The sequence below is a fragment of the Triturus cristatus genome, chromosome 4_1 (genome assembly GCF_964204655.1).
Source record: "Triturus cristatus chromosome 4_1, aTriCri1.1, whole genome shotgun sequence".
NCBI classification, from domain to species: domain Eukaryota; kingdom Metazoa; phylum Chordata; class Amphibia; order Caudata; family Salamandridae; genus Triturus; species Triturus cristatus.
In genome coordinates, this window is record NC_140585.1 from 501751817 (window position 1) to 501769321 (window position 17505).

General features: G+C 42.7%; 1 protein-coding gene across 1 annotated transcript in view; it reads right to left on the minus strand.

Moving 5' to 3' along the window:
* Nucleotides 1–17505, minus strand: part of ST8SIA1 (ST8 alpha-N-acetyl-neuraminide alpha-2,8-sialyltransferase 1) — a 551780-nt gene that overhangs the window by 112127 nt on the left and 422148 nt on the right. The window contains exon 4 of the mRNA XM_085652735.1: nt 14051–14143. Within this exon, the coding sequence (XP_085508861.1) occupies nt 14051–14143 (93 nt within the window). The remainder of the gene's footprint in view (nt 1–14050; nt 14144–17505) is intronic.

Genomic DNA, 17505 nt, shown 5'->3' on the forward strand with positions numbered 1-17505 from the left:
AAAAACAACACATAAATAAAAGGCATTGTCATGAACAATGCCAAGAGCTCAAACTCTCATAAATGTGAAACATATTGCAGTGCACATGCTTGTTATCTCTGCATGCCAGTGAGGCTCTTCTTAACTGGTGGCTGATCAGGAGCTGCAGGTAGTGGCATTCTATTACCTCTCTCTAAACATCATGGGGGGGAGGGTGGGGAGAATGATTAGGAGTCTAGTGGCCCACCTGCCGATTTTGGCACAAGGGAACTGGGCATAAACCCTGGTTTTGACACATCTTAAAATTATGTGACTCTTGACAAATCACATAATTTCCTGTTTTTTGTTTTGTTTTGTTTTTTGTTTTTGCAGGAAGACTTTTATTTAGATCTACCATTGGAATGTTTAGTAGACTCACTGTAGTAGCACCTTGATACATAAATATTTCAGCAGGATTACATAATCTCCCGTTACCTTAAAATGTACACATGTGAAATTCAGTAATGTAATATAATATTTAGAGATGACAGCACTAATCTACACCAACTTTGGTGGAACACTCCAGCAAAATACCAAGTAAGCGCGCACTGCAAACTGCATTTACCATAATGCTAAGGGGCGAACTGTGCTGGGAGGTCAGCAGTGTGCTCCCACCCCTTCCTATGTAATATAATCATGTCATCTCAAGATGCAAACCCTCTCCTAATGCACATGATCTTGCATCTTTTCCAAACGCCCTTCATAACATACAAAGCTCTACAGCTAGATCTCTACTAGATAAATGCAAACACATAGGTATAACCTGACCAATGTACCAAGAATCTATGGCTGGCTTCTTTCCGAACCCCACCACTCCCATCTTTATCATGTTTACCATATTGTTTTTCACCTGCACAGTTATTCATCGTCAGTGCTTGTTTGATCAGTAGTTATCAATTCATGAATAACAAATAAAGCACGGTGTATGCAGTGACCAACCGGGGCGATACCCAATCAATTCTGCGGATCTATCTATTACAAATATACTAAATGACAGGCTGCTGAGCAAACATCCTTGCTTTACTTATGACATTTCTCTATAAACCCTTTTATCTTTTGACAGTCTCACCCTAGCCCAAACATTGGTAAGTATTATTGAGACTCGAAACCAACCAAAAATGTGCATAACTGTGAGTAAGTGAATTTCACAGTATTAATTCAAAGGTTAATATAGACCCTGGTGGGAACACCCTGCCAGCCTGCCAAATCATCAGATGCTATGACCTCCACTGCCCGGGCGGAGGACCACCCACCATATTTACAAATCTCCCACCCTGGTGACAGGGATCTATAAACTTCAGTGTCAGTTGCTCTGAAGGTAGAACAGTTTGCCAATCAGCCACAAATGTACAAGTTTGGTCTTGAAAACTAGCAAAAAAACATTGGCCCTAACTAGCATTGGGGGCATCGTGCTTCCATTCCTGGGACAGTCATTCTTTTAATGGAGGTTCCAGGCAGTGAAATCTAGTGGCAGAGTCCACATCACAGAGCCAGTGGAGGCTGCAGGTGTAAACCCAGAGCTTCCCATGACTCGAACCAGGGCATGGGAGCTGCAAGCTTGGTGAGGCAGGAGCAGTAATGGTTTAAGGAGGTGCTCCTGATACAATTACTGACGTTGCCATTCTGTCCCCTCCACTTTTTCATCCTTCACTGTTATAATTAACGTGTTATTTTCTACTAAACAATATTATGATACGCTTTTTTATCTACCTCTTAAGATTAAATGGCTGAATTAGTCTTTATGTTGAAACATATGAATTTTGAATTCTTGATGCTGTTTCTAGGGATGAATTATTAACAGAGCTTCCAGGCTCATGTTTGAAGCAACACTGCCCTTGCCTCCTTTTTATCATTTCTAAAGGGATAGATTCCCCCCTCTATAATGATAAGCAGCCCTAGAAAAATGTGTCAAACCAGTCGTTCCCTTCCTGTCTTTCATTTTTTCTCTCTCTCTCTATCTCTCCATCTCTTTTTATCTCTCTGTTTTTGTAAGACCCCACTGCACGGCCATAAATCATGCAGAGCTAGAGACAATGACAGAAGTGGCAGCCCTCGACCTTCAAAACAAGCATTGGTAAAGCCAATAGGTCTTCCCTATGTGAGATTTAATGGCTTTTCTAATGTTTTTTTAGCTATGTTGCAAATGTCTGAAACTAATATAAAAACAGCCAGCATTTGTTTTCCAGTTATGCTGCACTGAAGCTAGCGCTGCTGAATAATGGGGCTAAAAAAATTGGCAAACCGATAGATTTGGCATAGGCGAGCTCAACCAGCTTTGCCAATGCCTGGTATTGAATTCCATCTTGCAAGTTATAAGTATTCATATAGTGTTTACAATGGGTGAAGTGCTAATGTTATGGAATGGAGAATGCCCTTGCCAAGGTGTTAGTGTGTTCAGTTTCAAAAGTATTTAAGACCATGGAAAAACTGTGAAAATGTGTCATATAAATGCACTAAATGTAAAATAAGTTATAGGTAGGCAGAAAACTCCAATAGTTTACAGTTGTTATTAAAGTGATGCTTTAGGCTGTGTGTTACTTTGGGTGCAATGGTTACAAAAGAACCATAAAAGCACTCCTGAATGCTTGATTAGTAGTAGAAAATAGGAATAATTGGTGTTGAGTGGGTTTCCTAGACATTTTGGCCCCTGAACCACAGCACCTGCTGCACCAGTCAAATCATGAACCCTAGTGCCTGCAAGGTAATTGCACGTATGTCTGCTTGTTTAGTAGTAAAATATAGCAATTATTGGTGTTCAGTGAGTTTCCTAGAGCTCTTGACCCCTGTGCCACTGCACCTGCTGCACCATTCAAATCATGACCTTAGTGTCTGCAAGATAACTGCACTTGTGACTGCTTGTTTAGTAGTAAAATGTAGCAATATTCGTTGTTCAGTGGGTGTTGTAGATCTCTTGACCCTGTGCCGCTGCACCTGCTACACCATTCAAATCATGGCTTTAGAGCCTGCAAAGTATTTGCACGTGACTGCTTGTTTAGTAGTAACATATAGCAGTAATCAATGTTCAGTGGGTTTCCTAGACGTTTTGACCCCTGTGACACTGCACTTGCTGCACCATTCAAATAATGACCCTAGTGCCTGAACGGTAACTGCACTTGACTGCTTGTTTAGTAGTAAAATATAGAAACAATTGTTGTGTAGTGGGTTTCCTAGGTCTTTTGGGCCCTGCACCACTGCACCTGCTGCACCATTCAAATCGTGACCCTAATAAATGCAAGGTAATTGCACTTGAGACTGTTTGTTTAGTAGTAAAGTATAGCAATAATCAGTGTTCAGTGGGTTTCCAAGAGTGTTTGGCCACTGTGTGACTGCACCTGTGGCACCATTCAAATCACAACCCTAGTGCGTGCAAGGAAACTGCACTTGTGGCTGCTCGTTTAGTAGTGCAATATAGCAATAATCGGTGTTCAGTGGGTTTCCTAGAGCTTTTGACCCCTGTGTCACAGCACATGCTACACCATTCAAATCATGGCCCTAGAGCCTGCAAAACATTTGAACTTGACTGGTAGGCTTTGACCTAAAAAGCCTCTAATGGCTCCAGCCCTCTGGGAAATGGCCAGTTAGGCCCTGGAAACACCCTCCACTCATGCTAACCCTCCAATTGATCCTGTGCTGGCTTAAAAGGCAGGGCTGGCCGAAGGTGCTACATATGACACCGTACAGCTAGCTGTGTATCAGGATACTCCAGGCTGACAGTTACAGATGGCTGGTCCTTCGAGCGTCCAGCACCTTCCTATAAGTGAACAACTTTGGAAATACGTGTGATCCCCCCTTCCTTTCCTTCCCTTTTCCTTTTTTTGCGCCCCCGCTCTCTCCCCCCTCTTCCTCTTCCACTCCCGCACCTCCCTCCCTCCCCTTCCTCCCCTCTCACCTCTCAGACCGGCACACCTGACACTCGCCCTCCCCGCCCACCCCCATACATCCTCCCCTTTCTTCCCTGTACAGCACCGTTTCAAAACAACAACCTGGTCCTGAAGATGATCCTGACTTGAAAGGATCGAAACGCCGTCGACCATTCAGCGCCACATCATAGCGCATTGTTTACCATGGTTCAATCAAATGATTTTAAACTTTGTTGAAAGCAATATTTGAACCAGACTTCACTGTATATAAAAAAAAAATCACCTTGCGCCGTTCTCGCTGTTATACACATTGCCACTTGCGTCGCCACATGTCTTGCCACTTGCACTTTATAGCACCAAGTTCAATGTCCGGTTGTTTTTCTTGCATTTCCTTGCCTACAGTGCTGATACAACTGTCCTTGATCTTATTTAAATATATGATGCCTTGTGCACTCCCCAAAAGAATCAATGACTATGAGTCTTCCTTTTTCTGCTCTGCAATGGTTTTTCACATGCTCTGTTAAAACCGTCTTGCTTACATTATACCATTTGTGATATTGTTGTTTATTCTCTCAGTCCCTCTTCATAGACACAATAGTTGGTGCTTAAAGGGGTAATCTGGGGACTCCAGCTGGTGCAGTCTTCAGCAGCTACCTAGCATTGACTAGCAAGGTTATGTTATGTTAATTATTCTTATAAAGCGATTGAATGCCCAGGGACGTCTTCACGCTGCCTTTAGCTGATTCAGTATGAGAGGGTTTTACATATTTGGTGGGGTACTATCAGGACAAACTTCAGGATACCTATCGGTCAAAAGGCCAGGTTTTTTATGCTTTCCTAAAATGAAGATTTGTCATTTCTTTTAGTTTGAGAGGGAGAGTGTTCCATAGTTTGCTAGTACAGGTAACAAAGCTTTTACCTCCCCATGGGGATTTTCTAAATGTAGGAACCATAACATTTTTGCAGCTAATGGCCGGAGTGGTCTAGAAGAAATGTACCAGGAAAAACTGTTAAATATACAGGTCCTGAGTTGTGAAGTACCTTGAAGGCAATGCATAAAGCCTTAAAGCAATTCTTTTTTTTAAAGGGTAACCAATGCAACTCCTGAAATGCTAAAGCTGCTGACTGGTGCTTAGGTATTCTAAATAGATGTCCTGCTGCAGCATTTTGCTGTGTCTGCAATTTGGTAACCGATTTGTGTTGCATGTTGGTGTAAATGGCATTGCAGTAGTCTTGTTTCATTTAGACAGTATTAATGCCGTTAGCATTGACTTTTGTCGTTTTTTTTTGGATAAATGGAAGGATTTTCCTAAGCATCTTAAGGGTGTAGAATACAGATGCTGTGATCTGGTTGATCTGGCTTTCCTAAATTTCTTACCTTTCTACTGGTGCAGGCAAAGCACCCTTTTCCTGAGGCCATCAACTTGGAGACCAAAAGGGATTTTTATTAATCCTGTCTCCTATATGCCTCATTCAATCATGAAATTTCATAGCAGCGTGGTCCGGATTACCTGAGACCGAGACCACAATCTGGGTATCATCAGCTTAAGATATCACTGTGAACCTGAAGGTTTTTATAAGCTTATTTAGTGGTGTGACATGTAAGTTAAAAAGAGTGGGATTTAAGGAGACTCTCTGTGGCACTCCACATGGGAGAGTAAAAGAGTTTTATACAAATTCGTCCAGGGCTTCACTTTGTTCCCATTCTGGTAGGAATGATTTTAGAAGGGCTAACGCCATTCCTCTGTTTCTTAATGAATAGAGCCGGTCAATCAGAATATCATGATTGATAGTGTAAAATGCCGCGGAGAAGTCTAACAGGATTAATGCAGCATTTTCTCCTTTATCAATAGTGGTTCTCATATTCTCGAATGCCACAATCAGAGCAGATTCTGTGCTGTGTTGGCTTCTAAAACCAAACTGAGTTGGGTCTCATAAATTGTTTGCATCTATAAAGGAAGCCAGCTCTTGGTTAATGGCTTTATCGATTATTTTGGCCGAGAAAGGTCGTCGGGATATTGGCCGATAGTTACTCGGATTTGTAAGGGGAAGATTGTTCTTCTTCACTGGGGGTAAGATAGTTGCTTTTTTTCCCAAGCTTTTGGAAAATAACCATAGCTGAACATATCGTTAAATATATCAAGTAATTCGAGATTGTTTCTGGAACCTGTTGAAGGATGTTTGGAGGACATGGGTCATTTGAGGAGCCAGACTTCATGGACTTAGTCAGTCTGGGCACCTGATTCACTGTAACTGGTGAGAAGGAGGTCAGTGTTTCTACATTGATTGAAAGGGGTAGCTCACCGGAGGAGCAGGTGGTCAGTGTAGATTTGGCAGTGAAAGATCCATAGAGATCTTCAACTTTAGCTTGAAAAAAGTAGCTAATGGGTTGATTAGCATTAGTGTTTTATTTTCTGAGATATTGGTGAGCTGTTTAACCATCTAAAAAAGCTTTTTAGTAGAATCTTTGGCAGTTTCAATTTTATTTGTAAAGTAAAACTATTTTTCTTCTAAGATCATGATTTCATATTCTCTTATGGAGTTTTTATATAGGTCACTTTCCCTGGCATTATAAATGTGTCTATATTTACCTTCTAGCCTACAACATAATTGCTTTTGAGTTTTGAGTTTGTCCGAGAACCAGGGTTCAGTGGGGGTTAATCTATGATTTGTACATTTCTTCTCAGAAACTAAATGATTCATGCAATTCATTGCTTCACCTCGCCAAATATGGTAGTCAGAAACGGCCTTGTCCAGGTCTTTTTCATAGGTTGGTTTTGTACTAGTGAGGACCAAGTCTAGTAAAGAAGTCTAGTAAGAAATAAATAAATAAAACAAATTACATTGCGCGCGCTACAACGCCAAATCGGCGATGCAGCGCGCAGTGTAATTCGTTGTATATATTTCTTTACTCAACTACGTTCGGCTCAATTCCGGTTTACTACCCTCCACCCTGCCCCTCCCCCACCCCGCCTCACCACCCCACAGCACTTCCTCGAGGAGCCGCTACAGTTCATTACTGTTTTTAAATGTTGTATTAAATTCATGAAAAATTGTAGTATAAAAGCTTCTATACTACCCTAACCCTCAAACTAAATCTAATATTCAATAACCTTCTAGGTTTTATAAAAAAGTTTCTCAACATGTTGGATGACCCACATCCGAGCCTCAGATCGAAGCTACATTTAATGTGATTGTTAATGGAGTCAACTTTAGCCAAACGAAAGGCACCTCCCAAAATAAATACCCAAGTCGTGGCTATGATGTGTTTGTTTTGAGTGGTGTGTTCCTATCAGTAACAGCCACACACCTGGCTCCAATGCAGTTTGGTTCAAAGCATGGATCGCTATCACCGTGCGTTACAAGAACCCCAAGATCATGTTGGGTCCAAACCCGATTTTCATAATTGCAATTATTAGGTTCACGCAAACACGTGTCGGAAGCAAATAGTAACCGTGTCTTTCCTGTCTGCTGGCGAGTCTAAATCAGTCTCTGGAACTCTCACGAGCAGACATCCGGCCGCCCCTTCCATGTCGCACTTTAGCGCCGGGGTCAACAACAGGGTAGTTACTGTCCATTACAGCACTTTCCAAGAATAACCAAAGATAACAAGCCAGGAAACAGCAGTACTCCTGAAAAAAATATGACATAATTTGGAAGCCCGTGTGAAAACACTTTAAATATGTATGAACTTCATGCAAACAACGTATGTGTATTTTCTCAATTTAACTTCAGAACCATGAAAAAAGCCAGGCCTGCGCTCAATATATTTGTTCTAAACATTGTTGAATTGTAGCAGCGCCAGCTGCTGCCATATTAAAGCCTCGGCCCCCTTCATAGCCAGCGCCTCTCAGCCTGTTTGAGTGCATCCTGTGGAGGACTCTGTCATCGTGTGTGTCTCATGCACACCTGTATGCTGTGTCGTGATGACAGGGTCTCAGCCCCACACACACATCGTACCGTGGTCTGGCCACCAGGGGCGCAACCAGACACAAACGTTTTATGTAACACTTTGAAGAGTTAGGACCGAAACATCTCCAGAGCCCAAGTGAAAATTATGTATGTGTTGCTCCCTTCACTGTTCTTATATAATGCGTAATACCACATGTAATTTTTCTGGGCAATAAGTGAGGTTTATTGAGTCTGGAAGTGCATAACAAGAGCACATTTTACAGTGGGTTTATGGTTCTTGCTCAAGACATTGTTAGCAGCAGGCATTACAAAGGTGGCATTCTAAGGTACTGTTGACCTGCAGATCTAGTTTGATCTGGAATTTCGAGTTTTGGTTCCTGGGGCAATCTTTTGCATTCTAAAACGCACTGGAACCAGTGTATATATCTCACTCTACAAGGGCTTAATAAAAACACCTTTTAGGAGATATCTGTGCACCCTGGCCCAGAACACATTTTCGAAAAGTGGAGGCACATGGTGCTAGTTAAGCACATTTCTTTATATATTTTGTTCATACTACATTTACCGGCATACACTACCATTACTAATTTCAAGACAGAACTTTATTACAGGAAACAACTCTTTTGTAGTCTTGTGGGAATGGGCATCTCATGTCAAGGCTGTACAACACATGGTACTATGTGGTTATACATATTAACTATAATTGAGCTCCCATTAACTTTTTTTGGCTGTGACATACACTCCCAGAGACTCAAATATAGCCCACATTTTGAAAGATACTGTTGTAGAAACAAGCATTCGAAACAGACACATAATACACAGTGCGATTATCCAACGTGCTCCCACAACAGGGACTTGATTCCCAGACTTGACGTATAACCATGGACCTTGGCAGCAGCAGACTATTTAATAGTAATACCACTTGTGGAAATATTTGGAAACTGTGCCTAAAGAAAAACCCAATGTAAGACTACGAAATTCCACGATATTTCCGAAATTTATTATGAGTCAAAGTAGTAGCAAAACAAAGTTCTTGCATCTGTCAACTAGCAGGAGTGGTTGAACTAACTAGAAATTACATTTTAAAAGATTTTGGCCAATCAGGAGCAATTTTAATAGGTAGATAAGAGTTATTTCCTTATTCCTTTGTTAAAGACCCAACATTTCCAAACCTGATTGTGGCTGTCTTCCCCAAAATCGTCACCAGTTTCCATACATTCTTTCTCTTGTATGGTATTTCTCTTCCTATTCTTAAAGTTAACTTTACAACTCCTAAGATATAGCGGCATTATAGAAATAAATAGGACCACAATGCACAGTAATCAGTTAATTATCCCTAACATACAGTAGTAAATAGTCTAGTTCTGTAAATGTTCTAATTCCTGAAACTTAGGCTGAAAGACACTAAATTTTGAGTAGCTTATATGTATACATATATTAAGTGTAGGGAGTTATGGGCAGGTATTTCACATTGCAAAGATCCTTTTTTTGCAGGTACAAGTTCTACAAATGAGTGCAGAAGACAGTAAAAGTGGATGTGACGGTGAAGAAGTAGAACTGCAATAAGTCAATTTAAGGGAGGAAAGGCCCTGAGACCTGTTACCTGTTAAAATGTGTAGGTTGGTCTAGTAAAATGGAAATGGCGGCACATATCTCGTGTATGTTTGAAGAGGCTAGATTGATGGGGTGTGTGCCAGCAGACTTAAGTGTGGCCATGAACGGCCACAAAATACTAATGTATAAATTCAGGAAAGCTTCTGAGAAATGCACCATGTATAGACCATATCACCACAATATCCTGAGATTAACATTTTTGCAAAGGTCCTAGCCAACCTATTATATAGGATGGCAATGTAAAATGGACTCATGCATCCAAATTAGTCTAAATGTATACCTTATTGGTCAACAAGACTGTGCCTGTGTAGATTGTTGTGTTTTTTTTAAATATGCTAAATTAGAGACCAGAATGTTTTTTTTACCACTTGATGCCCAAAAGGTTTTAGATTCAGTATATAGGACTATGCTCAAAGTTCCTCTCGTGGATGAGACTCCTGTATATTACCTCAAATGCAAGGGTGAAGGTTAACGGCATGCTGCCACTTCCCCCCTTTCCGCTTCGTTCGCAGGCTATGACAAGGCTTTCACTTGTCCCAACTGCTCTTTGTACTAGTGCTTGAACCAATGTCATGCTTGGTGAGCAATGATGTGCTAGCTAGTGGAATTAGGGGGATAGAGAATGCAATAACAGGATCTCTCTATATGTGGATACTTTCTAATTATATGTGATTGCAAATGATTACTGGATTCGGAAGTTGTTAAATATGCAAAGTGTTCGGTCGATACTCAGTGATTAAAATAAACTGCATACTAAGAGGGGCCCCCCTCTACCTGGTATTGCAAGCTACAAGTAACCAGGTAAGTCTATAGTTGGGCGTCTATTTTACTAATGACTTCACCACGTGTGCTGAAAATAAACTGGAGTTTGTTCTGAGGCGATTTCAGATGAAAGTGACCCACTAGAGAAGGTTAACATTATCCCTTACTAGGCCAGGCTGTTTTGTATAAAACTATTTCCTAACCTATACATTTTATACATTGTGCAAAATGATCCACAAATTCTATAACTTGTAGCGGAGTAGTTCCTCAAAACTGTGAACACAGCACTTTGTTCATCACTCTGGAATAGAGGTCTGGGTAAAATAGAATTGACCACACTCTATAGGAGTCACACTAAAGGGGTACTGCATTTCTGGAGTTGAGAACATATTACTGAGCATCGCAGTTGGTGGTAGCGGACTAGGCCATCTCTCCACAGCATCAGACAACTGTGTATTGTTAGACAGGCGATGGAGGTTAGAGAATATAGTGGGAGATCTTCCACAACTCACGGTAGAAGTTCTGTGGGTGTGGAGGCAGGTCCTGATATGTATTACATTAGAAGGGGGAATTACTGCAGAGATTCCTCCTGAAATATTGCTGTGCTTCAGGAGGCATGGAATTAGTCCGGTTTTAGGAAATGGGACACTATAGGTACAGAAGGGATATGTTAGACAGAGAGATGAAATCCTTTGAAACCATGAAGGAGGAGTTTTCCCTCCAGAATTCCCAACACACTTGTATATATACACACACACACACACACAGACACACTCACACACACACACACACACACACACATATATAACATATAACCAGTCATGCACACTTTCCCCATTTTCCATGCAGCCTGCATTACAGCCTGCATGGAGAACATGCCCACCCCTCCAGCCCCTGGGCACTCAGACCAATCACAACGCTGCATTGCAGAGTTGGGATTGGATTAGGGGAGGACGCCTGGCTGCCTGCTTCCTGTTCCTGAAGTCGGAGGCAGGAGAGCAGAAGCAGAGAAGCGGGTCCCAAAGGCAAGGAAAGATCTATTTTTTTCCTGTAAAAAAAAAAATTATTCTCACTCCATCTCGCAATCGCAATACCCCCTACCCCCTGCACGACCCCATGACATCCAACGCCCGCCCCCCCCACCTGCAAGCCATGTTGGCCACCACTGGTTATTGTCAGATTAAAAGTTTGATTTCCGCAAGACAGGCTCAGCCTTTCATCCTTCTGAGGCAGGTAAATTGAGGACCATTAAAATGTTTATTAGTAGTACCTGCACCAATATTTAGAAAAGTCAGAAACGTGGTATTAAGTGTTAAAATGACAAATATTATTTAAACAGATGTCGAAATACAACATTTCTTTTTTTTATTTTATTATTATTATTTTTATATACTGTATACAGTCACACATAATGTTGCAGGGTTAGCCACCTCTGGCATAGATTGTTACTACAATGCTGTATATGTGGTTACCCTCTTGCTGGTTAGATTTTGATAGAGAAGGAAATGTAAGGAGGAAAGGACAGAAAAGTTAGAAATGAAGGAAAGGAAGGGGATAGGACAGACAGATAGAGAGGTATACTTTCTTGGCTTAAACATTAGCGTCTGACATATCAACTGCATTTCGTACATCTCAACTCGAGGTTATTAAGTTTGTCTTCAAGTACCTTTTCTTCTTTTCAAGTAATATAATTTAGCAAGTTTTTTAAAGGTCTGAGAGCACTACGAAATAAAATAAACCACAACTAGGACTTATGTTCAAATTTCATAATACCTCAATTTACTTTTTTGTGTGATGGCAAACTCATTGCCAGATTGTTATTGTCCCATGTTGGACTGGCCCTTTTGGCAGGTTCACCCCTAAACTTTTTGCCTTTTCATGTGACCTAATATTAGTTGTTTTTGGCCTCTGCGCACTTTAGCACTGTGGCCCAGTGTAAAGTGCGTGCGCACTCTGATTGCGTGTGGTGAGATTGGCCTGCCCTCCCAGCTGCAGTTCATATGACATTTCTGCTGTTTGTTTTGTGGTTGAAGGTGATGGTATGAGAAAAAAACAGCAACTTTCACAGCTAATGCCTGGCTCTTGGAATACATCATTGCAGGTTTGCATTTGGGGGAGACAATAAGGAAGGCATCCGCTCGCTGAAATTGGAAAATTAAGGTCCATATGTAAAAGTCCGTAGCGCCACTAGAGTGTCACTTTACTTGATGCTCCGGTGGCGGTATGCCATGCACCATATTTACAAAGTGGGGTTAAGCCACTTTTTGTGGCTTAAACCCGCTTTGTAAATATGCTACTCTTTCACGCAGGTAACTGCGTGAAAGGGGCATGCAATAGGTCTTGCTGTGTGTCGCGTCGCCATGCCTGACCGAGTCCTGGACTTCTGGGTCAGGCATGGCAGGAAGATGACGGGAGGGGGCGACGCAAGTGCGCAGGCACTCGGAGCAAGTAGTTAAGGAATAAAGACGGATTTAAACAGCTCCGTGAGTGTCGCGTATTATTTAGCGCACGCGATGCTAAACTGTGGGCATTCCACTGCAACACCCCTAGCTTTTCGACCCTGCCCCTGATTTACAAGGAGGTGTAAATCTGTAAATGAACGCAATGCAAGAGCAGGCGTTAGAATGGCACACGGGGCGAAATCCTTGATTTTGCCTTTTCTATGTGTGCTGCACTCTGCACACATTTTAGAAAGAAGGAAACATAGAATACCTCTTGAACATGGCCATTGCAGACTCCGGCGCCAATGGCACGCTGCACTCCAGGGAAAAGGAGGCCGGCCAACTATCCAATAAGATATATAAATTAACATCCAAAAAGAACACTCTGGTGGTGTCACAGTACACTCTTCCAGATGCATTGCACAATATACTATCGCCAGTGTTTGAATACTAAATCGAAAAAGATAACTGTCAGCTTTGTCTGATCTCAAAGATGTGGAAGAAACTAGTTTCCAACTGCTGACAGCCCGAAGCAGAAATCTGAGACTGTGTCACTCATTTTTAGGCTTAGTGGCTTACCACACGTTTATGGGGTGTTCTGCAAAATTTAGTGAAGGTTCCCTAAAAGTTAATTCAGGAATGCCTCTCCACAGATGTGCAGATGCTTTGGGCCAAGAGGCTGCTCTTTGAAGGGCGGGGGGAGGGGCGCGGAATGCAAGAGCTACAAAGGCCTGTAGTCTCCTCTTCATGATATCCACCTTCATTGAGTGAAACACGTCACTCAGTATGTCACCAAGTGCTGACTCAAAAGGCCTAAAATACAGAAGTGATGAGTGTATACTCTCGTTGCAGCGCTTCTTCCCCAAAAGGTCGTGAATAGTATTGCATTACATTACAGTCAGCTTCATAGCGCTTCCATAGCATGAATGCTAAGATTAATAAACCGGCAGACTTGCAGATTTCCAGAAGAGCACCATGTCTAATGAAAGTAGCAGTGGATACCTTCGGCCTCGTAGAGGGCATCATCATCTTCACCTGTTAGGGTCAAAGGAGAGAAACAGAGCTCACCACTCATCAGAGCACTCACACTTCTTCTAGGCCTCAGAACATCTATACATCTTCAAATCTATGCACCCGCTTAAGGCAGGCTACAGACCATTGGACAGTGGAGCGTTCTAGATTCCGCTGCGCACATCTTAAAATAGTAGCATGTATAAGCAACTCATAGGTCCAGCCTTGATCAGGCTTCATTGGAGCACCTCTTGAACATAAACTATTTCCTTTGATTGAAAAATGGGAAGGAGGTACAAGGGACAGGGTACATTGAATCTGCCTGTATCCTTTTATACTATGCACATAAGGTACCATTAATAAAGCCACCTTCCCCTCATGATTAACCTTCATACAGATTTGCATAGAAGCATAATGTTTAATTCCATTTACCTGTTTTTGATTATACTTGGGTTAGCTGTGACCAGTTGTGTCTTGGCTCCAACGTCCTTACTGTAGTCTCTAGACAAAGGAGGGAGATTGCACCTGTGGAAACAAAATCTGCATCTTTTAGTGTTTCACTTCCGCTCTCTTAAACGCGATGTATAGTAAAAGTAATAGAAAACTGGTGAACTATAATATAACCTAAAACATCCTGATATCTTATATGCAAACACTTTAGACTTCCTGCTGACTGATCGATTCATCTGGCTAAACAATATTATAGATTAAATGCAAAGATGCAAATTACGCATCGGAATATAGAGAAAAACATTTATTTCACAATGTAAGGTAGATAATATGAAGGACCTTGACACTGCACTGTAGTATGTGGTATCCAGTGCTGGTCCACAATGGCCGAATCCATGCTGTATTTTCAGGATAAGTATTCCAGCAAAATAATGATGGACGGAATGCTGACAATGCAAACATTCTCCCCCAGTCAAGAGATCTGGGTTAAATCCATCGTTCTTTTGCCCACTACGCCACCCCAGTTTGGACCCAGCCATTTGCAAATCAGTCTTGACCCTGTGCCCCATGGGAACAGTCCAGACCGAACTGCCAGGCCAGGTCCTCCCTGGATCGGAAACAAGCATCCTGGGACCGGTTTCAGGGTATGTCACCCTTCTTCAGCCAGGCCAGCTTGAATCCAGTGGCACAGTGAGCAAGGGACCTACGTTTGGGCATACCCATTCCACTTAGGGCGAAAAGTGTTACAGCAAACAAATGATGGACGGAATGCTGACAATGCAAACATTCTCCCCCAGTCAAGAGATCTGGGTTAAATCCATCGGGGCAGATTTACAAGCCCCTTGAGCCAATTTTGCGTCACTTTTAACATGAGAAAAGTGACGCAAAAGTGGCGCAAGGGGCTTGTAAATCTGCCCCATCGTTCTTTTGCCCACTATGGGCTGGACTGTTCCCATGAGGCACAGGGTCAAGACTGATTTGCATATGGCTGGGTTCAAACTGGAACGGCATGGTGAGCAAAAAAACGATGGATTTAGGCCCAGATCTCTGTACTGGGGTGAATGTATGATATTGTTCTGCATTCTGTCCATCAACTGTTGTTTTTGCATTTGTCATCCCGAGTAGGAAGGGTATGCCCAGACGTGGGTCCCATGCTCTCCATGCCACTGGAATCAAGCTATCCTGGCTGAAGAGGGGTGAAACCCCGAAACCGGTCCTAGGATGCTTGTTTCCAGTCCAGGGAGGACCTGGCTTGGCAGTTCAGGCTGGACTGCTCCCATGAGGCACATGGTCAAGACTGATTTGCATATGGCTGGGTTCAAACTGGAACGGCATGGTGAGCAAAAAAACGATGGATTAAGGCCCAGATCTCTGTACTGGGGTGAATGTATGACAGTATTCTGCATTCTGTCCATCAACTGTTGTTTTTGTATTATCAGGATAGCCAAATAAGATTATTTTACAGTCATTGGTCATCCTAAACATCTGGCATGTATACTGCTCTTGTGGACCAAGGGCCTGATTGCGATGCCAGTTGGACTCTCGTCTGACCAGCACCGTGGCAGAAGCAGGACTGCCCGACTAGAAGTTGGCGGTCCCGCTGCCCGGATTACAATGAGACCGACTTCACTAGGGTTGCAATGTGTATATTTTCTATTGCAGCGTGTGCTGCAGTACACACCCCAATAGAAAACAAACACATTAGAAACATCCCTGCACTATGTGGTAGGCACGATGCATGGCCTGCCACATGGTACAAGAATGTTTAATCCCCATAACGTAGTGCCAGAGGGGAAGGGGACCCAAAGTCCCTTTCCACCTGCCTTTTCATGGCACAAGAACCACCATGAAAGGGCAGGTGGAAAGGGACATTGTAATCCCTACGGCGGTGCATGAGCAGGCACCGCCCTCATTGTAGGGATTACTAACTCTCTGATGCCCCAACGGGCTCCTTGAGCCCGTCAGAAGCAGAGCGGATGGTTCCTCCGCCAGATGCCTCCGCCCGCCTCATCGTAATGTGGAGGAAGGACCGCAGGGGCCGAGGTCGGTGGGTCTACTACTGACGAGCTATAGGTGTAGGACTCACTGACATCATAAAAAGGCCCCAAGTTCGGACATGCCTTCCTCCAGGTGTCTAATATATATCTGCATAACAATAAAGGTGTTTCATTCACTGCTTAAACGTCTTATATCCATGGAACAGAGAAGGTTAAAGGAAGAGAAAAGAACGGGTTTGTTTACAGATAGGTTACTACCCATTACCGTCAGCTCACCACATACTAAAGAAAGCTTACGGAATTATACTGTTATTGGTCACGTTATCGTGTTTACTGAATCATAAACAAACAGGTCACAATCAACCAGAGAATGGGGGTAAAGTGAGACAAAGGATAAGAAAAAAAGGTATTTGAGTCTCATGGCCTAAACTGCCCCATGGACTAGAATTCAGTGTCCCAGGATACAGAGTAACAAGCAGACGGTTGCAGTACATTTTTGAAACAGCAAAAATTATAGAAATTTAAAAATGTGTGGTATCCTTTTACTGCTATAAATTACTAGCCTATGAATTCAAAATAGCTAGTTAAATGCTAAAATAATTATGGCAAATATATGTAAAGCACATTCCACATCCTTTTCAAAGGCGCTGTCTGTGATGTCAAAACAGAAAATCCACTGCAGGGAATATAAACAAGCAATTACAGGAGAGCATTTAAGAATCAGTCAGCTAAGATCAGGCTCCCTCCCCCTAAAGAATATTTAGCTACCTCCCCACTGCCAGTAAAATGTTACAAAGCCTTACCAAAATCTTAGAAGAAAGGATGTCTTGTAATGGCTGTAGTGACCGGCTGGTCACTGTTCTAGTGTTTGTGGTGCCAGCCACTCCCCGAGGGCTGGTTTACACTCCACCCCACATCCATCCATCCAGTAGCGGCTCATGAAGGGAGCGCTGCAGGGCAGTGGGGCAGGGGAGGGATAGTAAACTCTGACTCACTGCCAACCGGAGTAATGTAAATTAATAAATAAATAAAACGAATAACATTGCGGGCGCTGCATTGCCATTTGGCGTTTCAGCGCATGCAATGAAATCCGTTTTATATATTTATTTATTTACATTACTCCGGTCGGCCGTGAGCCGGAGTTTACTACCTCCAACCCCCAACCCTGCCCCTCACCTGCCCCACCCCGAAGCACTCCCTCCACGAGCCGCTACTGAATCCATCCAACACAGGCGTCACAGGACATGTGATCCTGGTAATAAATGAGGCCAGGCGCTAGTGCCCTGGGCCAGTTCCATTAAGCATGTTCCAGTGTCTGTGTAATTCTTATATGTGCATGGGGGACTAGGGCACCACTTTATTACATTGACCTTTTGTGCACAATCTTGGTGAAGTAACAGTAGCACAAAATGTACAATGTATACCACTAAAAACTGAGGG